Below are 23,326 nucleotides of genomic sequence, written 5' to 3'. Positions count from 1 at the left end.
AACAGCAGCAAACTTTGATCCACAACAAGGTGCTCCCATAAAAAGTATAATAAAGTTTATGACCTTTATGCAGAACACAGAGAAGAACATAGAAGTTGTATTGTGCATCATTCTCAAGTGTAAAACCAGAGAATAAAATTTGGGTAAGAAGATATCAAAACTCCCAAAATTTAAAGCAAGTCCTAAAATCAAATGTGATCTTTTATATGAGCAATAAAAATCTAAGTAAGACCAGTGAAATAGTGGAAGCTATGAGAAAAAAAATAATGACAAGAAGTAATCTGATATTTTTGAGTATATTTTTCAAACATAGCAAAAGCAGAAAGTGTGCTGGTGTCTGTAGCAATAGATTATGAAGGTGTGAGGAAAATACACAAGAAAATAAAGGCACAGCAGAAAAGCCAAACACATTTTTTGTATCATTGTTCATTGCAGAAGCACTTAAAGAAGCTCACTTCCAAAATACTTTGACGAGGAAAGTATGAGAACTGTGTCACATTGAAGTGTCCATAGGAAATATTACAAAACAAACTGGTTAATCAGTAGAACCAAGTTACCAGGACCAGGTGGAATTCATCCAAACTGCTGAGCAGACACGCTGCTGGTGTTTAATGAATGCTTAAATGTTCTTGGTTGAAGAGAACAAAACCAGGGCAAATGTGATAACATTCTCCAGTAAGTAGGTCTGCAGAGTGGCAGAAGGTTGCATTATTAATAGAAGCACATGGTTAAATTTGGAAACATCAAGGGAGCCAACAAAGACCTTGGAAGGGAAGGCAAGTTGAGCGTGTTCCCATGACTTGTGTTGTGGCGCGTCCTTGCAGGAAGGACGGACAATGGCGCACTGGGCCTCACACACGCCCGGCAGGGCTGGGAGGAGATCACCCCTCCCCTCAGTCCATGGCAAACACAGCCAGAGCCTGTGTCCAGCTCTGGGTCCCCACCAGGGAAGAGATACAGGCACAAGGAGCAGGGCCAGCTGATGGATTGGGTGTTTGAGTGCAGCACATCCAGGGCCTGGGGAACTGCTCTGGGCAGCCCTGAGAGGGAATGACAAGGGGACACCTGTCTGGCACCTCAGCCTCCCAGCACAGAGACACTGAGCCAGACCCTGCTCAGAGGAACACAGGGACAGCACAGCACTGCTCCTGTCTGTGGCAGCAGCCAGGCTGGGGGACAGGAGATTGTTGGGTACAAGGATAAGATTATTTACTCTGAGGCTGATCAAACACTGGAGCAGGTGCCCAGAGGAGTCATGCAGTCTCCACCTGTGGAGATACAAAAAGCTCATCTGGCCTAAAGGCCCATGAGCACGTGAACCTTCTGCAAGAGGTGGGATCAGAGACCTCCAGGGTCCTTTCCTACTTACATGTCCTATAAACCAGTAAGTGCCAGTCTCCTAGGCCTGCCAGGATCCTCTGAGGGGACCATGACCTGCCCACATGCAGCTGATCTGGCATCCAATTTGGCACTTCAGAGAGCTTTTACCTAAATGAGTCACCAAAGACTTCTGCTGTCCAGCTGTTACAGAGTAAAAGAGGCTTTTTTCAGGAATTAAAACCTTATTAAAATTGATTGTCTATGTAATCCCCAAATGATCTGTGCTGATCAACATATAAAAGGGCAGAAAAAGAGGTGATTAGAGAGTTAAAATTTCCTGATAAGAAATTTCTAAGCATAATCAAAGCTAAAACTGATAGCAAAGGACAGGAGCAGCAGCAAGCAATGCATGTAAATGAATTCTGAAGGGGTAAAATCACTGTAACATATAGATATAATGATAGCTCCTACACCATCACAAAGCAGAAGAGTATTCATGGAGTCAGCATCAACAGCTTTCTAAAAATATCTAGACAATACTGTAAAGAAATCAAAATCAGAATGTTAGAAAACATGATAGGAAAATAGAAAACACGACTTTCTATATCTTGAAGTGCACATAATATCGGGCACCATAACCCTAAAGAGAATTCAGCACAACCAGAAAAATTCTAGGAAATAACATTAAAAACCACAGTGTGAAACACATTTTTTATGAGGCTTTAAACCTGCCAAGCATGATGACTGATGTGGGCATTACAGAGGTGAATCAAAACAGTAATGCCAAGAAGATGATAACAAATGAGGCTGTGCTTCTAGATATGAAAGTATTTTCTAATTATTTCCTCTTTAAAAAAAACTAGATTTGTAGGTCTCTTAAGCTTAGAGAGACTCTCATTAGCAAGTTATTTCTCTTTGACATTCCATCATATCTCTGTGAAAATGCAGATCATCTAATGAATGTACTGTATTCCCTGAATTGTATTCTTAGAAACTTTGGGAAAAAATAATATGCTCAGTATTATATGCTCAATATGTCAATTCTTTTGCTGGCTATTAAAATCTGGCAAAAATTGTATTCAAAGATAACAACAGAAGAAATATTTTCATCCTAGATGAAAGCTAAAGAAAGAAGATATTTTCATCCTAGATGAAAACTAAAAGCTCTTCCATAGCTATCAAAATCAAGGATGCAAATATAGTTTGCAAACCAATACACATGAATGTTACTCAATTCAGATGAATGGGTAGCTTTATATCAGTAAAATACCAACTTTATGCTTACAAAGACAAATCAGTAATATTTTGCATATTCTACTCTTTTCACTTGTCTTTGTTGCACCAAACTAGATCACTAGCAAGTACTATGCACCATATTTGTTAATAAATCTGAGGATTTAAATGTATAACAAATTTTCATCATGATCAGCACACCCATTTCCAGATAACTATACATATATTATACAGATAATATATTACCATGCACTGAAAACATTTTGACAATCATGTCTACACAGACAACATGTAGTTATCCAGATCTAAATTACTATAATTAATATACATAGTTATAGTGATAAAGCTATATCCAAGCAATGAAAATAAAAATAGTCCCTCAAAAGTCTCCCTGTGCTGAAGCAATAATGTTTACAGACACATGGCTCCCTGCCAGGCATTTATCAACCTGCCTGTGAGCTGCAAACAGATCCACTCAACAGTGACTGCTGAGAAGAATGCTCACTTTGCTTTTTCTCTAATTAAGAGACCTTTCTCAGACAGGATGGTCTTGCTTAACTTTCTAAAAAAAACCACATGCAATATATTCAAACTAAAAAAGGAGGTAGTGCATGAGATTTAGAACTCAACAATTTCACCTTACCAAAGCAGTTCGCCAATTCTAATTAGTCCTTGAAAAACCATCAGACAATTTTATTGTCACCAACCACAGTGAGTCTATTTAAAGTTCAGACAGAACAAAGTTTGAGCTTTCCATGATGGGCTGTGCTCCTAGCAGGAGGTGCTGTGCCTCCTCAACCTCCTGGTGGCCATCCCGAGATTGAACTGGGATGTAAATGCATCCTCTCTACTACCTCCTGCTGGCATCTGAGCAGGGGTTGTGCTACAGGCTTCATTAATGAGGAAAATCTAATTCTCTGCACTATCTGAAGGTATAAAGAACACAGAATAGGACCTTGCTTTCTGCCAGTGGATATAATGGGCTGAGGGAGAGGAGGTGGGTGGATTTCAATAAGAGAAAATATTCTGTTGAAACCTGGTTTTCAGCTAAAAGATGCTTGTACCTTATCATTCCCAGAAGCTTCCAACCTCCTCCAAGACATGAGAAGTACCTGCACATGCATTCAGGTACACAGGTGGAATTCAAAAACCAATTTATTTTATGACTGAGCTGTGACACGCTTGTTCAGACAGCCTTTCTCAGATCTGGGAAATCAGTTTCATTTACAACCTGGCACTTCAACAAATTGCACAAGACTAAGCAGGCATAAAACCTGGTATGCAGCTGGGATAAGTGCCCCACCAATCGTCTGCCTTCAGATTTTATGGTTTCTGAGTGTTGTTATGGTGTCTAATGCAATATAGTTGGGAAATGCAGTTACATTTTCAAGAACTGGTTTGGCACACATAGAGTCAGGCGAGTCTGACAAAGCATCTAAGCAGCCATTAGATTCAAGTTTCAGCAAACCAACATGGAAAACAAATTCCAAATCAGTTCTTGGGCCTCGTAACCATCTCATGCCACGTCACATCATGGGTGACCTGGTACTCTGGCCAGGTTATTAGTTAAGCATGACTGTAATAGTTCTAACACCAACACAGATACCCATTCAATACTGTAATTAATCTGTGGATCCAGCACTGGAAATCATTACTGCTAATTAAAGATTTTGTTTAAAAATTCAAAAATCCAAAAATTCAAGATAGCCTTAGAAAAGGATTCAGAACATCCACAGAAAAAGACAGACTATTTACTTATTAAAATCTATAGAGTGCTCTGAGAACAGGTCACCAGTACAGGAATAAAACTACAAAATATTCTTTTTCACCTTTACTAGAGCAAGAATATGACAATGACAATGCAGGCAAGATAACTGTAATGATTCCACAGAAAGAGATTGCCAGAAACAGAACACGGATTGTGGATATGTGTATGCACATGAAGAAATGTGACTTAAATTAGTTGAGGTATAATTTGGTTTCCACTGTTAAAACATTATTTTAATGCTGTGTTCAAAAACCATCAACAATTGTGACTTTGTTTTCTTCAACCTATGTTACATCTAATCAGGAAGCATCAGAATTCAGAGACAAAATCACAAGGTCCAAAGTTTGCTTAAGCAAAAAGGAAACATGAAAGACAGACACTACAGGGAAAAAAAAATCTTTCTACTCTAGCTGTTAATCTCATGAAGAACTCTTTCACTCAAAGCAAAGAGAAAACACTCCCAGCACTGTCAGTTGAAGCAAGAATTACTATTTCCTGCTGAAAAGCCCAGCTTTTCATTCCTCTCTTTAAAGGCTGAACACATGCATAACAACAGTTGGATGAAATTATTTCTTATGATGTTTTTTCTCCTTAAACAAAACTTTCATCTTTTGAATATTTTTTACTGCAGGGAGGGAGAAAAAACACAGATATTGATAAAAAGATATAAGGTGCAAGTGAACTTTTGAATTTTCCTGCATGATGCAGCAGAAACATAAATTTAAAGGTACAATACCTTTCTCTCACAAAGTAACCTTTATTTTGGATTGAGGATTAAAAATATAATCTTAATCCATCTTTAGACATACTTCTTCCATGAAAAACAACTCATTTTATTCTCACAGTTGTCACAGGGTTTCCCGAAAATCTGAAAGTTCTTCCTGACTTGCATATATATAAAAGAAGAAAGAAAATGGCCAAAATAACTAAAAAATTAGACAAGGACAATGAACAGAAATATCCAGTACATTTTGGAGTGCTGCAGAAGTAGGTGAAAAGTTTGCATATGCATAACGGCTGGTCTTGAAGTACATAAAGGGAAAATAATTACTCAAAATCAGATTTTAATCCTCTGTGGAGTAAATTTCTTATAAACAGTGCAGACATCATCTGCTGGGAAAACATTCAGTGTTAATCTAATGAACATGCTTATAAACCCTACATCTAATGATCTTAAAAGTTCTCTTCAATTCTAATACAATTGACAGTACAATGAACCAGCATGCCTCATCCTGGAATACCAAGCATCTGCTCCAAGAACTGTATCTATGGAAGACTGGGAATCATAGCCAGACAGTGTGAGCAGTGAAACAGATACAAAAGCTGTTGAATTATTCAGTGACTTTGCAGCAGAATTTACACACATACGCAGGTGAAGAGACTTACTGTTGCTATCTACAAAAACCTTTTGTCATACTACTAGAAATTCATCAGGTCTTTATATTTTGGCTATAAAAAGAACAAGCATAATACAGAATTTTATTTAGAATTAAAATTTAAAACTGGAACAGAAAAAAATGAAAATTATGCAACTATGATGAATAAACGTGGCTATCACCATCACCTGATTGTCACAGTTACAAAGGACTGTATTGCACACCACATTTAAATTATTATGAAACCCCAGCTCCTGATTCTTTGACCAATCCCATTGAAAAAAATACAACATGTACAGATCTATAGGTTCTGCTAAGCAAATTCTTAAAAGACCAACAACAGAAAAGCACACTTCTTTCATGCTGCCTAGTGGGAAGAATGTACGTTGTGGCATTGATTTTCCCTTCCTGCCCCCATTTTTGTTACTGTCAATTTTTGAAAGGGAATGAAGTGATAGCTTTTTAATTAATTTGAAATGTTCCCACAGTTTAAGACCTGTTCAAGGCAACCAATGTGTCGGTATATGCTGGACAAATGAAAAAAATAAAAATGAAAAGCAAAAGCGTATAGACAAGAAATGTTTATTGAAAAAGAAAATAAAATTAAAAGACAAAAACGGGTGGGAAGCACAGCACACAGAACTAAGAATTAAAAAAACATCTTACATTCTGCCTTAATGGCAGCACAGTTAATAGGGACAAAGGGACGTCGCGCTGCCTGCCGCAGCCGGAGGGTATTTTTGCAGACCTGCCGGGCCAGTTTTGTCCAACAGGTGGTGTGCAGAAAGAACGCCTGCCGCGTTTTCACCGCCGACTTGGGGCTGCCCGTGTTGCGCACCGGGGTGCCCTGCGTGGCCTGCCGCGACAGGTGCGTTCGGACAGGCGGCTCCTGCGGGACAGAACACGGACAGCGTCACACACGGCTCGGCCAACGCACCCTAACAGCCCCACAAGTCAGGATGGCCTCGGAAAGGGATTCGGGACATCCGCAGGGAAAGAGAGACTATTCAGTTATAACATTCAAATCTACAGAGTGCACTGAGAACAGGTCACCAGATGATAGTGCAGGAATAAAACTACAAAATATTATTTTTCTTTTTTGCTTTTACCAGAGCAAGAATATGACAATGCAGGCAAGATCACTGTAGTGATTCCACAGAAAGAGAGATTGCCAGAAACAGAATATGGATTGTGGATATGTGTGTGTACATGAAGAAATGTGACTTAAATTGGTTGAGGTATAATTAGGTTTCCACTGTTAGAACATTATTTTAATGCTATGTTCAAAAACCATCAACAATTGTGACTTTTTTTCTTCAACCTATGTTACGTCTAATCAGGAAGCATAAGAATTCAAAGAGACAAAATCACAAGGTCCAAAATTTGCTTAAGAAAAAGAACGTGGTGTCTGTAAAAGACAGACACTTCTTTTTTCCCCCTGTAGTGTCTATGAAAGAGAGACACTACAGGGGGAAAAAAGAAAAGTCTTTCTGGTCTTGTTGTTAATCTCATGTAGAACTCACAGGAATATATGAATAACATGTCTAAGCACTTTACAAAAAACAGGCCTGTGCAGGAAGCCACAGAGCAGACAACTCTACTGAGAATAGGTATATAATACCATCCTAAATTATATGTTATATAATAGATTTAACATTACAGAGATAACACACCATTTGACAGACAAAATGACATTTTACACCAAAAATGCAGGAAGCACATGCTTGTTTATACAAGAAATAGTCAAATAAAGATATGGCAAGGCCTAAGCACTGTACAGTTCTACTTAACACGGAAAAAGGATTAATAAATTGAGTTTTGTAATACCAAAGTTGAATACATAAATGAAAACCATTCCATTAAATAATCAAATCACAGCAGTCTGGTGAAAGCACCATGTTTTGTTTTAGAAAAGCTTGTCTACACAATCCTACCTCTGTAGGTTGGCTGGAAGACAGCTTATCTTCATCTGTCTGTGTGGGCATTTTCAGGCCACCATATTTCTTCCAATAAATCCAGCAAGATGCACACAACCTACACTGCATATTAGGAGGGCCCCAAGAATACCATTGGTGAGACTGCGGAGCTGAGGAGGAGAAAGCAGCACAGGTGAACTGGTGCAAGTTAAATTCACTGCAATCAATCCAAATGCTGTAATAGATTATTATATACAGCCATAACACATGGCAATAGCAGAGCATTGTATGGATAAATAGTTAATATATTTCACACTGAAAGTAAGAATTTGAATTGTTTGTTGCTTTATTTTTTTACAAAAGTACCAGAGAGGTGAACTCTAAATGGAAATTTTGGAAATGCTTCTAAAATTAATTTCAAAACAGGGACTTTGTATTGCTGAGATTTTCTCCCAAAGGACTACCAGAAAAAATAACAACAAACCCACTATTTCTAATCTCACCCTGGAAGACAGGCTAATTAAGTTGGATTTTATATCTGCTCTCATATAACCTCTGTTGAGGGCTGCTATTCCAAGAAGTGCAACAGAAATTATCACACAAAATACTAGAAAGAAACAACAGTCCTCCCCATCTTTCCCAACAACAACAAAGGGAGAAAAACATTCCAAAACCATTCAAAGAAAAAAAAAAAAAAACCCTCAAAAACTCTGCAGTCTTAAAGAAAAAACAAAAGTAAATTTGAATCTAGCTTTGTGAAGGTAAAGGAATAATAGATCAATGCCATCATATTATACTACTTAAACTTTCTGTGCTTTATGAATTGTTTAAAAATAAATCATAAAGAAATTTGAATACTTTATTAATATACTGAAGGCAGCTCTAACTTTAAAGATATTTCTGCCATAAGAGCAATTGCAAATTATCCTCTGTCATATCCTAACAACATTATATATCTTTTTTTTCTAACAGCACATATTAAAATTCACCCAAATTTTTGAGTCATTAAAAAATATATTTACTTACTATAGCAGCTTTCACAAGCCCGACCCATTACTGTGGCTTGTGCCTGGTAAGAAGCTCCCATTGCTCCATTGACTGCAGCAGGTTTCCCATTGTTGCTGGATATTTGATTGGGATTTGGTTTATTGCTTTAAATAAATTTTTTTAAAGGTTGCAACAAAAAAAAAAAAAAAAAAAAAAAAAAAAAGGTTTTATTAACTGGTTAGTCAACAGGAAGACAAACAATCTAATTCTGAAAATCTGATGTGTGCAGACAACATCTACAAAATCTTCTCTAAACAAGAAGATAATTTTTGTACTCCTCTATTACTTTCAGCATTGTCAGACACTCGCTATGTTAGGAGCTGCTCTGACAGTCCAATTTGCAGCTTTTACTGTGCTCAGATGGAATTTAAGAAGGTGGTTCTAGTCAATAGATAAGGTTTACGAGTTGAGGATGGATTTTGAGTGAAGTATAACAAGAGGAGCAACAGTGCCTGTAATACTCCAAGGTTCTTGATCCCAGGAAGGGGTCAAACAGCCTCCTGTCTGAAATGTACACACAGTAATACAAATGTCTTATAACCACAGCAAAACTCACCCATATATCTGGTTGCTCTGTCTCAGTTCTCTTCTAAATTATTTCCTCTACGAGAAGGCTAACTGTTTTTTGGATATTTCTGTTTGGCTTTTGAATATTATTGTACTATATCATTCTCATAATTATTCTAGCTTCTAATACTTTAGTGAAGTAGGACTTTACAGGTCAATTAATTCAGAGAGCATTAATATAACTCCTCACTAAGTGTAATATTTCCAGAGTTTCAACTTTGTGAGTGTTAATTACCCTCAATACAATGCAAGGTTGGATACATTGATTCCTAAAATAATTATTTGTCATTTTAGGCAGCATAAAATACATTAAAGAAAAGTTAAAATGACAAATGAAGAAACCTTTGCTGTATCAAGTCTCTGTCTCCTGCCTTTTCCTTTTTCACCGTATCAGCAAGAGACAATTTTACAATTTCCAATATTCTTTATCCTGGATTCAAGGTACAGAAGAAGAGTTTGAAAGACAATTAAGTCTTCCACATTATGATCTGTTGCTTAGTTACCTTTCAGAAATGCCATGAATTGAAAGGGACTCTCTGGAATTAAGGACAGAACCTTGCAATTACAGGAAATACCTAATGATCAAGTTCAAAAAGGTACTCAGCTCTGAGAATCAATTCTGCTCAGATTTCAAATGCAATAAATAAGTCTTGAAGCAGAGCATTTAGCAATCCCATCACCACCACAGATACCAAAGCCTTGAGAAGTCCTACCATCCTCCTGCTGTTGACTAGGGATTTTGTCTTGAAATGGAGTAAGACAGGCAGTAAGATAAAAATGCAAAAATCCCACATTTTGTCATCCAATACAGCTGGTCCCTACTGTGAGCTAATTGAAAATCCATAATTGTCCACATGGACCAAGGAAATTAAATTGAAATTCATAATGTAAAGTCTGAACATCTTATGGTTTTCCTAAAGCAGCCACTCATCTGAGAAGGTTAGGGAACACTCATACTAGAGTTTTTAGCTTCTTTTAAACAGTGTAACTTGTTAGAGACGTGAGCTTCAAAACTCACAAAATTTGTTCTAAGATTAAAATAAATTTAATAGTCTGCTGCTTTCATCGTAACATCTGTTTAAGACACAAAAGCCAGTATGAAATATGAAAATGAAGCTCTATTGTATGTAATTTATACAAGCCATCAAAAATCTTTGTGAAGTACTTCCTTTGTTATTACATTCTTCTGTTATACAAACACTCACAACAATGGGAAGTTCATATATAAGTAAACTGAATATACCCACAGAAAGCTTAGAAAAAGGTGATTTGGAATCCTTTCTCTTGTCATAATATTGAGGAAATTATGAATATGTAGGAGGGATTTTATCTTTTTTCTACAAATCACATATCTGTTAACAGAAGCAGATATACCATCCAGTTTAAATGTAAAAGAAATACAGATCAAAAACCCCTCAGAAGAAAACAAGATTGCATTAGTAGCATGTGGTCAAAGATAGAAGATCTGGGGCTGCGTGCTACCTTTAATTTAGAACCAGAACATCTCTTGTCTCTAGATGAAGAACAGATTATATCAGCCAGATAAAACTGTAATGGAAAATTATCTCATTTTATTTTATGTAACTACATTAAAAACTGCTTCTACTTTGACATATTGCATTTACACAAATATGAAGTGTTGTGCTACAGGGATTTGGAAGAGATTGTTTTGCAAAAACTGCTTTTTGAATTAACAGGCTCTTCTTGCATGTGAACAGACCACAGGTAGCACTTGATCATCCTTTGTAAAACTTCTTATTCCAGACAAAAAAAATTGCAGGTCAAAAACAAAGATCAGTAAAGTAAGAAAGTTTCACTTAAAACAAGAGTTTCTGGCATTTTCGGATTATATCTCTGAATATAATAAATCCTGTAAAAGTAACCATTGGAGAGATGACTAGGAAAATAGCATGCATGTAACTGCATGTTACTGTTTCAATTTTACCTGTATATTATTCAAAAAATGAATTTGTTGTTATACTCACTAGGTGGGGATGTATACTTGTTTCAATTTACTTTCTGCTTCAGCTGCTTTCAGACGTTTCTAGTTGAAAAATTAACACATTAAAATATTTTATTACATTAAGGTATGACATTTCATAAAACTGCACACAACACATCTTTAAATTATTTCTGTTTTGTGATTTCAGAAGAGCTTCCAAAACAAGCATAGAAACCTACACAATGAAAATCATGAAAAACAAGCTCTTGATTTTTAGTATTAGTTTGAAATCATAATGTGCTATCCTTCCCAGTAAAACTCACAGGCCTCACATATGACACCACAACTGTAAAAATGCCAATGACAACTTACATAAATCACATCTATATAAATATGTATGACACTGTGGCTACCCCTCATTGCAGAATTAAGTAAAAATTAAATGAATGAAATTATGTTCCTCACCAGTCATGTAATAAAACTTGTCTGTTCTGTCCAGAGTGAGGCTGAGCCTTAATACCACACTACTAGTAGCAATAAAGTCCACTGAGTCTTAGAAATAACTAAACACTTACTAGCATTAAATGCCATCAAAACTGTGGCTCAGGAACACCACAGTGACAGCACAGCTATACTACTGTCAACATAGTCTATGAATTTACTAAATCATTACTTTCTTCATTCTGGCAACAAACTTAAACCGTTTTTCATTTCTATAATGTTGAGAATTGTTAGTAATTACCATATATTATACAAGTAACTAAGACAACAATTTTTTCAGCAGTGGCACAAGAAATACAGAGTTCAGGTGTCCACAGGTTTTCCAAAGCATTTGTATGTAAAAGATGAAGAAAAAACATTATTTCCCTGCATTTTCTGTACTCAAGACATTACTTCTATTCACTTGAGAGAAAAAAAGGAAAAACAAGAGAGAAGAGCATTTGAATCATGGTCAATTTCATTACAGAGGATAAAAAAGAGGAGGGGACAGATTTATAGCCAGCAATAATAAATCAGTACTACCTGTCTTTATAAGGTGATTAAAATTCAGTCCTTCATTTCACCTGCAATAGCCACTTCTCGTCTCTGCTGTACTCTTATTTTTTGATATCCAACTTTTGCAAGGTTTATAATCCAGGAAAATATTTCCCACCTTGAGAAAACTATCATGAGATGACTCTGCTCTGAGGGTCCCTTGCCTGAGCCATGAGGTGAGTTACAAGGCAATTCAGCTTTACTGGCCCAGCAGTCTGACTGAACCTCCTGGTGTAAACTGCTGTTCTTTTCAATTTCATTAAGTTGCCTCTGTGTTGTCCATTTATAAAACTCTCACTTGTAAAATTGCATCTTTAAGGAGTAATGTGTAACAAATAGACTTCTAATCAGTCCATGCCACCATTAATTAATTCCTGTGCAAGGAGAGCTCTTTTCCATTTATCTCCAAAAGAGGTTCTGTTTTTTTTTCCTTACAGCTTTTTACTGTTCAAGATGCCCAGTTTGGAGCTACAGAAGTGAATCCCATTGACATTGCTGGTACAGTTGAAATCTTTCCCCAGTGCCAGACCTGGCAACACTGCTCTACCCTCAGCAGGCCCACAGAAAAATGCAAACAGGTCAGCTCTGCCTGCTTGGGTCAGTTTTTACAAGAGCAAGGAGAAAGAACAGCAGCAGCAGCATGCTCCAGGTCTCATAAACTGCTAGTTTTTAATCTGAGAACATTTCACAGATCCCAGTGGTGAACTCCCTCTGCTTAACAGCAGGACACACGTTTTCCACAACTGTCTCTCATTCCTTTTCTTGTTATATCCAACAATATAGAACTTGTTTGCAGCCTGACAGAAGCATGTGAAACTGACAGGCAATGGGTTACCACATTCCTCAGAGCTCCCTAAGAAACTGGTCATTCTACAAAAATGAGTAAATCTCACTGCACACCTACCACAAGCAAAAGAGAAAATACAATAAAGGGCAAAAAAGGATGAAAGTAGCCCTGAAGCAGTGTCAGAATGTAAAGGCATGTGTAGGAAGCTGTATTAAGCCCAAATGGCAGTGTCAATGAGAAGTGACTATATTGACATTGATTAAATTTTAGCACACTTTTAGTACTGGCATGGGGGTTGTAAGGAATGCAATTTAACAATTGCTTTTCTCCTTTATTTACTAAAGGGAATGATATACTGTCTTCTAAAAAATAAATGATGCAATGATATTTCAGTATAAGCTACATTTTTGTACACTCAAATTATGGCTACCATTGGTCTCTAAAAGCAATAGAACATGTCACAGCTTGAATTCTCACTGACATACCAACTTCTAAGTACAGAGAGAGAGGAAAGGACGCAGAAAGAAAACTACCAATAGTTGCAGTTTCTGAGATTAAACCTCTGTCTATTGAAATCTAGAGACAGAACTGGTAAAAGCTGGAGGCTGAAACTGAAAATATTTAGACAAGAAACAAAGCACCAGTTTGTAACAAATCCCTGGAGCAATGTAATAAATTACTGGAGCAATGTAACAACGAGAGCTGATGCTTTACCTGGAAAAAAATTTACATCTTAAACAATATTTAAACAGGTTTTACAGACTGCATTGCAGGGGAGGTCCGACTATACTAACCCAGTTTTTCATGGGGTCTAATGCTAGCATTGAAAATGAATGTTTATGGGTTTTAAGAACTTTTGTTAAGAATATCTACTTACAAATATCCCAAGAACTGACCACTTTCCTAAATTAGTACTGTTTTCAGCAGTGGAAATAAATAAATGAGAGGCTAATGTATTATACTGTTGCAGAAGAACAATTTAGCCACCATTTAATGTGTTCACTCTTTCCCTCTTACGAAGTCTCAGTAAAGTCTTTTCCCATTGAATCTGACTTTCAAGGAGAACACCACAAATAAGTTTTCATTCTGTAGAAGCCATCAATCAAACCTGGCCTTCCTCAAACACTGTATGTAACACAGTGGACATGACAAGTGCCCTACCACCAGGAATGATTACCCAAGGCTGAATTAGTTTTGCTAGACAAATTCAGAGAACTTTAACATATCTTCCCTTCAGTTTGACTTGAAGGGAAGATGCTCTCAAAGCAAGGTGGTAGCAGTACCTCCACTGCCATTAAATCACCACATTTATAACCTAGCAAGAATAACATTTAGTAAAAATTATGATAAATAAACCCTTTTTATGCCTGACACAACACATCCAATTCACACAAAGAAATGAAGATAATCAAAAGCAATTTTTTATACTAAATCACACTGATCTAGAACTCAGAGATTGTATTTTAAGATTCAAGTATGTGCAATGACCTTTTTCATCTTCCCATTCCCACAAGTCCCCCTGCCCCTCATGCATGAGATTTAGAGAAGAATGACTGAAATTTCCACTTTATTACTGAATGCATTTTCTCCCTGAACTACATTCAATTATCATTGCTTGTTCTTTTTGGAAAAAAAACCCCTACAGATATTGTTTTGACTGAACTGTATCAATTTTTACCATTCAAAAAAAAAAAATAAACAAGGGCATGATGAAGTTCTGATCCCTTCTTAGGAAGGATTATAGTAATGTTAGCCAGGATAAAAATTAAGCATTTGGCCTACACTGGTTTTATTACTGAAGATCACATACATGACCCTGAAAGAACATGGCTAAAGAACTCCATCCTGAGTGTATTGCCGTGGTCTGAGTAGGATGCTGGAAGTTTATTTAGTCACAAGTGAAACACAGGCATTTACCACAGCACTCAGGTTGCAGATAACCATAAAGCCTATGTGATTTTTCTGTAAAAACCCTAATCCTGTGAAAGGATATGCAATCTTAACACATACACTTTGATCATTGCAGCAATAGAATCATAAAGAGCTCTAAAGAACTACAAAAGGAATCTTAGTCTTTCACCAACTACTCCAGAACAAGTATTTCAGAATAAAAGCCACATTTTTATCTGATTCTTAAAGATAATCTGTTGCCCAGCCATTAAGAGCTGACAAGATACACAGCAAATCTCTGTTGACAGCACCTCTCTAGGATAAAAATCAACAGTGGGGAAAAAAAAGGGGTTTAAAGTGAAAGGAATAGTGACAAACCTAGAAAAACATGCCTTTATACGGAACATATTATATTCTATTTGTATTATCCATAGAACTAAATTGTCCTAGTGATACTCCAAGACACTACCATGCAGTAAAATACTGTAAAACTCCTGTCCCTTACTTTCCATGCCCTAACAAAATGATGTAGAAACAATTTCAAATAAGCCAGAACAACCTGAACTAATCATCCCTCTGACACATTTAATTTGAAACAAGTCCAAAGATCCATCTAATTTTACAGCTGTAGTTATTACAGCATAAAAATTATTTTCAATACACTGTCCATAACATCACCATCAATTTTGTGGCAAATAAAAGAGGTACTAGCTTAAACATTAAATCAGCAATTAAAATGGAGCCTTTTCAAGTATTTTATGGTCTAAACCAAGGAGTAAATATATAAGGAGTACAATATATAAAAAACCATCAACACTGACATTTTGCCTAAACCTGCTAAAAACATCTCAGTATTGGTACCCAACATAATCTTGATGTGTTTTTGCTCCAGAGCAACCCAAATAGTCGAACATTCCATCAGAAGGATGAACAAAACCACTGTGTGCAGAATGGTCTCAATTTTGAAATGCTGGTATTGCCAAAGTAATGCTTTGTCCAGAAGCACCAATTAAGGGTTCATAACACCAGCAGCCACTGTAACACAATGGATTTTGTGCTTCCTTCAGTCCCATGGCAGAGCTTCACAGTCTAAAGCGTTTGCTCTGCAGCCCATTTCCATCTGATCCCCTACTGAAGGAGGAACCAGGAGTCCTACTGCTTCAAACCAGCATAAAATACAAATAGGCTAAAAAGCTCTTCACAGCTATGGGATGTACAGCAGAGGATTCAACAATGCAGCCTGTAACACCACTGGTCTATACCCCAAAATATTACCTTAGGCCTCCCATTGTACATCTTTTCAAGAACACAAACAGATTCTTATGGTTTAACAAGATCACTTTTTTTAAGAGTATCTCAGACTGGTTCATTCTGAAATAGTCATTGAATTACCTGCTGCACATATCTGTCAGTGGTTTTCCACATGTAGTAATACTCAATGATGCTAGTCAGCGACTTCCAAGGCAGCTGAAAAACATTTGTTACAAGTTAAAGTGGTTCCAAGAAATTGCAATGTCCACTTCTTATTAAACACATGTTAAAATCAAGTATAGTTGAGACAAATACTGAAACCTGGATGTGTTAAATAACTGCATTAGAATCCATATGCAAAAAACCACATATTGCAATTAATACACAATCATTAACAAGTATGCAGAATTATGGTATCATACATCCAAATCCAAATGCAATTTATTCTGTTTAAGTCATATAGTTAAGCAAAATTATCAAAACAGAATGCAGATTTCCATCAGGAAACACAGAAGGCAATATCTTTTGTAAAGTGTGTCCATTGGAGAATAACGTTAGGACTAAAAGAAATCATCTTGACAAGACTGTGCTTGAGTCTCATGATAATTTTACTCTTAAAAAATACAAAGGATACCATACATAGCTCAGATTTTTCATGTCCCATAACAACTCAGCAGCTCATACATTACCACCAGTTTTGCATAAACTCCCACATGCTCTCAACTATTATCAAGAAACAAAAGGATGCGAGGGACAAACGTTACCCCGGGCAACACGAGTGATACTGACAATAAATATTTCACAAAAATCTCTGTACAAACAAGGTGCCTTTGATAATGACAATTATTTTTGGTGCCCACGTTCACCAGTAAAATAAAAATGTGTTAACCTAATTGTAGGGAGAAAATTAGGCAATCATTTCTAATTATCACCAAATAATCTATTTAACTCCAGAAGGTCTTTCTGTAATTTAAATTAGGATGTCTCATCGACAATTTATGCAATTTTTCTTCATAACTTGGAAACGTAATTTGTGTGTTATATTTTCTAGAAGCACACATTAATGCAAATATTATCTGCTTTCTAGAAATGAGGATGATGTTTAGGATGTTCCAGAAAATACAGGTGTGGAAACTGTTATTTCCAACCATACTGACCCCACTAGGCAGCTTTCTGCATATTTTAAGCCAAAAGAAGAGTTTCCTGCACCTTTGGTTAAATTCTTAAAACACCAGAGAAACATCTTCTCAAACTCCTCTCCCTGCATGCAGGAACTGACTACAAAAGGAATTTTTCAAGCTGCTTGATTCAGGTTCAGAGTCAGAAGTGTTCCACAGTGTGTGAATCCCTGAACATTTCATTTGATCCAAAACCAGCAGTGTATGAAATGCTTATGCTGATGTCTCAATAGTAACACGATTCAGGTTCATAAAATCCTTTTGCTTTCTCAGGTAAATTATGCCTTGAGAGAAATCTTCCCTCAAAAAGGCCAGTGACAAGATGTGTTTGATGGGAGGTGACAGATAAAATGATTCTCAGTCTTCAGGTCCACATTCCCCCTGGCATCCAGGTGAAATGCTGTCACCCCAACTACCCGCCATTGACAATTAGTACATTTTAGCATATCCATATTTAGTTTCCTTTCTGAATATTTATTAGCATGTTCATGCTACAAATGTTTGTAGCATGAACATGCTAATTTCTCTAGAAAATACTTTTATCTGTTTTAACTGTGGCTGTGGCACCAGTATGTTTATTTATTCACTAGGTATTTACAATTAAAGGAAGGTAATTAGGATGTTTGGACCAAATAACTGTAATCCTTTTATACTTTGATTCAAAACTTGGAAAAGGTGTTTGGCAGACTGAGTATGGATAACCTGTATTCCATTTACCTATGCACTTAATGCTTTGAACTGCCAGTGAAGCTGTGAACCACAGATTAATACATTGTCATTACCAAATTGTGTTCTTGAATGAAGTAAATATGCTCATCTGCACAACATTTTTGAAGGAGAAAATTAGCAAAAACTATCAGCTCTACAAAAACAGAGAGAGGGGAGTTTTACATTTCTTTAGTTTCCCCAGGCTAAAAATAGACCAATCAAATTATATCAGCAAGAAAAAATTAGGATTATAATGCATCCTAAAATGAACAAGGTAATTTTAAGGCATGTTTTCACAATTTTCTAAAGCTGGAAAACAGTTGCTCCTGCTTTCTATAAACAGTCTCTATTCTTGATTACTAAGGCCTTTCTTGCCATATCTGAGATGAAATAGTTATAAATTTGTGAAAACTGTTGATAATGAAAAACTAAGAATTAACACGTATATCATCTTTGTCTTACTTTTAGGTAAATAATTACATTTGGAGAACATAGAATAGCCATTCTTTTTCCATTCTACTACTCTGGGATGTGAAATAATTCAAGCACATCAAGTAAATTGAATTAGCTTGTAAGGTTTAGCTTGATTAGGATTCACACAGAGTCTTAAAGATAGAAGAACCTCTCCTACAAGAGTCAATGAGTCAACAATTGATGAAAATTATTATTCACCAGCTAGATTGGTAACTTGATTACAATTGAGCATCTCCTAGCCACGAAAAAAATGTAAAGACCTTTACACCATTTAACTTATAACAATCTTGTTTACTAACATTTAGTGTTTGTAGCTTAATACTTGAGCTGCACATTGAACATCAAACAGTGGCAGTTCCCAGTAACTGCTGGAAAAGTAAATTAATCTGCCCTTTACAGAACTGTCGTGTAAGGCTGCAATTGCAGCAGCTGTGCTCTGCAAATCCAGGCCGACACAGAAAAGGCAACTCCTGTGGGATGTAATGACTCAGGCAGGTACCACATCACCCTTCTGCTTCAGCAGTGTTACCAGCCTCTTTCAGCCATGCAACATGACTTTCTTGCCTGTCCTGTGGCACCACTGTGTGACTGCTGAGGCTGGAGTTTAATCTCAGGCACTGCAGATTTAGTTTTACCATTAGATCCTACCTGGAGACCCAAACAAGTTCACACGTACACTATCAGCCCATTATCTTCTTTGCCCTCGCTCTTACAACACATCTAATAGTACTTAGATACTTATCAGACGTAAATTTATCAATGGCTTGCCACTGAAGAGAGGGAGGATAACAGATGAAAGTACTATGGTGGAAAATCACTGCTTACATGCTACATAGTTCTACCTACCTCACCTTGCAGGAACTTTTCATATATCCGGGATCTAAATCTCCAAGGACTATTTTCGATGATTACTTAAAAAGCAAATGTGTGTTTTCAAATCCCTGCACTTTTAGATTGCTACATAGGAAGTGAGAACACATAAATTTTACACTAGAGAAATTAAGAAATCCCAAGACTACACAATGGCTAACATAATTGAAAGCTTTCAAATTACATAGAATTAAATAAAGATTGTGCACTGTTCTTAGTACCATATAAATTGAGATATAAAGTAGATGTTTTCTAAAGATTAAAAAAGTGACTAATAGATAATATCCCTGTTCTAACTAAAATAAGCTATAATAATTAGTGCCCCACATCCATTTGTGCTGCACTGACTCATGGTTAAGGTTCCCTCAGTAGGCTATGCAATCCTATCACCAGATCTGGGTGTGTCTCCTGCTCTGGGAGGTGATCAGGGCAAAACAGCTGCATTTTGGGAAGGAATATTCAGTGAAAGAGGGCTGGTATTGGGACAAAATTTTATCAGGGTATCCAAGACACAATTTTAACATTGTAAACAGTTTCTATGAAAGTCATTCAAATATCTAGCATTTGAATATTACAAATGCAGAAGCAATTCTTGCAACATATTACTACACTGCACCACTTTAATGCAGTAGTAGGTAACACAAAATTTATACAGAAAATAAAAATACCACATAAATACCAGAGACAAGCCTTCTGAATGCTTGGTCACAAATTGTGTTAGGACCCAACTTGTAAACAGCCAATAAAATATGTTATGTGCTTAGGGCATTTTCAAAAGCCAAATATTATATATTAGGAACCATTTAATTAGAAGACATAGCTCCTGAACTATTGTACACTTACAAATGAGACCCATTTGCCTGTATAAGAAATAATAAGGAAGCCAGTTTACCTTAAGATTTCTGTTCTAAAATATCTATAAATATTGTTTTCCAGTAATATTTTCTTGAACTTAAAAGAGCTGTTTCAGCCATGATGCAGTGTTCAACCTTATGTCATCAATGTAATGAACATTTTCTCCCTTAGGAATCTCAAAATTAAGCATGCAGATGTAATACACCTATTAAAATGTCAGTTCCTTAGAAAAACAATAGCCTTCACTTCCCACCTATATTCAATTACCTGTTCCATTCCAAATCTGTGAAAATGAAGGAAAGACAGCTCATTACCCAGCCTCCTCCCACTGTCCTGTAAGGACTTCTGTCTTGTATTTATTGCATTTACCCTACATTTTTTCCCCCACACAAAGACTATTAATAAACTTCTGTAAAGAAAATTTAAAAATCTGAGTTCTCAGAGTCATGCAGTATGAGATGAATGTGAAAATGTTTCAATCGACTTCAGTCTCAAAAAGTTGAATTATTTTGGTTCAAATCTTAACTTTTTCATGAAGCCCAACTTGAACATGGTACAACAGAGGAAATATTTTTCCTTGAAAAGAAAAGACTCTCCATAAAATGTGAAAAAAATTGCAGCAAATTGTTAGCAACTCTAGCAATCCATTTAATTTCATTACTCTGCATTAGAATTAGCAAATTAAAGGTTTACTGCCCTATAGTCTGATACTTCAGTACAAAAATGATTGTAGTTAGAACATATTGGAAAACATTTCTTTTACTTTTCAGAACTGCCAAAACATCTAATATGTCAAAACAACTCCCTGTGGTACATTTTAAAACCTATCTGAATTCAAATTTCTCTCTGCTAATCATAGCAGGAAACCCCAGCTTTCCAAAAACACCCAGGGGAGTCAGCCATGTAGCTGCTAATGAATTTCACTGGAAATTGTGGAAACACACTGCAAAGCTCCTGGACCTTTTTCAGATGCTTGTAAGATCGTTGTAAAAATCCTTATTGGAGTGTCTCAGCGTGAGACGTCCTACCTGATATTAAACCACAGAAAAGATAATCTTCCGTCACCATCTTTCCAAACAACAGCATTGAACAAGAAAGCATATTGACTTTCAGCCAGATAAAATGTATAGATATGTTAATCACACGTGTCAGCTACACAGATTTCTCCCCTAGCTAAACCTTCCAAACCTACAGAGAGCAACTACGCTCAACCATGGCAAAACACAGCTCCAGGAAAGGGCACTGCTTTCATACTTACAAAGTCTTGTCGAATGTCATTGAAGTCCTTGCCATACTTTTCCAAAGCCTCTTCAAATAAGCTAGCTTCTGATGCTGACCACTCCTCCATTTCATCTCTGCACAAGACAGGCCCTCCCAGGGGCACCAGGACACCAACGGCACTGCTCAGGTCATAGTTGTGCTTATGCAGTGTGTCCATTGCATGAAACTGGCAGGGACAAGCAGAGAATAAACACGTGTTTAAATTAACACTAGTCCATCTCAGTTAATGCAAATTCAATATATTATTCTCTATAAACCAAGCAAGGAGACTCAATTAGTCCTAAAATTAGAATATATCTTGATATCGTATTTTTCCGCTGTGGAATATGAGGAAAATAAACGGTTTATTACTTAATCTGGGAAAGGAAATTCCTTGATAAAATGTTTACCAAAAATGACATTAGTTTATTAGTTCCTGAAAATTACTAGCAAACATTTCTAAATAATCTCTTGTTGGCAGAAACTGGTTCCGGGAAACCCAATAAAGACAGAGGCATATATTGACTGTGGGTCCATTTTCAATTAACAAAAGCTCTAAATAATAACTAAACAGCTGCTCAGACATCTATGAGCCCAATATTCTCATTGCTTGAGAAGGAAGACATTTATTGTTTTCATTATCATCATACTGAAAGAGCAGCAAGATTTTTGTCCCTTGCTCAACACACTTATCCTAGACTGGTAAATAAGGTTTCTTTGGTTGATTCCCTTTCTGTTATAAAAGGGAAAACCAGAAAACAAACATATTAGAACAATCTTCCCACTGAATGCTCCCATTGGTAATCAATGGTGGGGAATACAAAAAGTAAACTAATCCAACTGTTGGGAAAATGAGCAGCACGCAAGAAGCACTTCCGACTCAGGGTCCCAAAAGACCCCAGCAGCACAATCCAACTGGCTGTGCTGAAGGAGATATCAGAGCTATAAGTGTGATAATGTCTGGGACTCTATCAGTCCCCTCCCAATGTGTCCCGCCACAGTGCTGAGCTCCATGTGTAGCATGCAAACTCGCACAAGGCCACAAACCCAGCTATGAGAAAACCTTGCAAGGAAGGAGCACTCCTGCATTATGTGCCAGTAGAGCAATTCCAGCTGAGCTTCTGCATCCAAATCTAGTGCAAATAATGGATTTTTCTTGTTTTTTTGCCATCTTTTAATCAATTACTATTGTCTTTCCCCAGTGTTTACTATAAGTTTTTGAGTGCTATCAAGCATCACATTCTGAAACTGTTTTGTTCTGCAAGAAGCAATGTCACTATTATCCTGCAATGCATCATTTTACTTATGGTTCAATCAAATTGACCAGCCTGGAGAGAAGCCATTGATAAAATCAAGCATTCTTACAGTAAAGTATGTAACAATGCCTAAAATCCATCAGCTTCATATTAGAGAATGTACATTGAAATCACTGATTTATTATTTACTATTCAGGCAAATGAATAAACCAGGTCTAAAGATTGAACTCTTACAGTAGATGTGCTACTGAGGTTTAAATCTGTTTAAATTGCAACCCTCATAGAAAAGCAGTACACACAGGATGTCTTCCAAGCAGCTGCTGAATCCAGATCTATTCACTGATACCAACTTTCATAAAAACAATAGCAGAAGTGAATACATTGGAATCTTGCTCTTGCTTTACGTTCATTTTTCATCTATAATCAATACCTGACTCCATAACGCTTTTTTGATATTACTAAAGAAAAGATTTATACTGAACTCTGTGGATAATTACTGCCTTCCCTGAGCTGTCCTGTGACAGAAGACCACTGACAAGTTCTTTGATAACAACTCTGCCTTCTACAGGGCAGACCTGCATCAAAGTTCCACA

The 23,326-nt window shown here is 36.7% G+C and overlaps 1 protein-coding gene across 3 annotated transcripts in view; it reads right to left on the bottom strand.

Moving 5' to 3' along the window:
* The window catches only part of MTA3 (metastasis associated 1 family member 3), a 137,252-nt gene that overhangs the window by 47,706 nt on the left and 66,220 nt on the right, over positions 1–23,326 (bottom strand). For all 3 annotated transcript variants that reach the window (XM_058800999.1, XM_058801000.1, XM_058800998.1), the window contains 6 exons: positions 21,476–21,664; positions 16,274–16,348; positions 11,213–11,271; positions 8,640–8,764; positions 7,632–7,783; positions 6,364–6,586 (listed from right to left, as the gene is read on the bottom strand). In XM_058800999.1, the coding sequence (XP_058656982.1) occupies positions 6,364–6,586; positions 7,632–7,783; positions 8,640–8,764; positions 11,213–11,271; positions 16,274–16,348; positions 21,476–21,664 (823 nt within the window). The remainder of the gene's footprint in view (positions 1–6,363; positions 6,587–7,631; positions 7,784–8,639; positions 8,765–11,212; positions 11,272–16,273; positions 16,349–21,475; positions 21,665–23,326) is intronic.

This window comes from Ammospiza caudacuta, chromosome 3, assembly GCF_027887145.1.
Source record: "Ammospiza caudacuta isolate bAmmCau1 chromosome 3, bAmmCau1.pri, whole genome shotgun sequence".
Lineage (NCBI taxonomy): Eukaryota > Metazoa > Chordata > Aves > Passeriformes > Passerellidae > Ammospiza > Ammospiza caudacuta.
The sequence above is the reverse complement of the archived record's forward strand: the minus strand, read 5'-3'. Positions and strand labels throughout refer to the sequence as shown.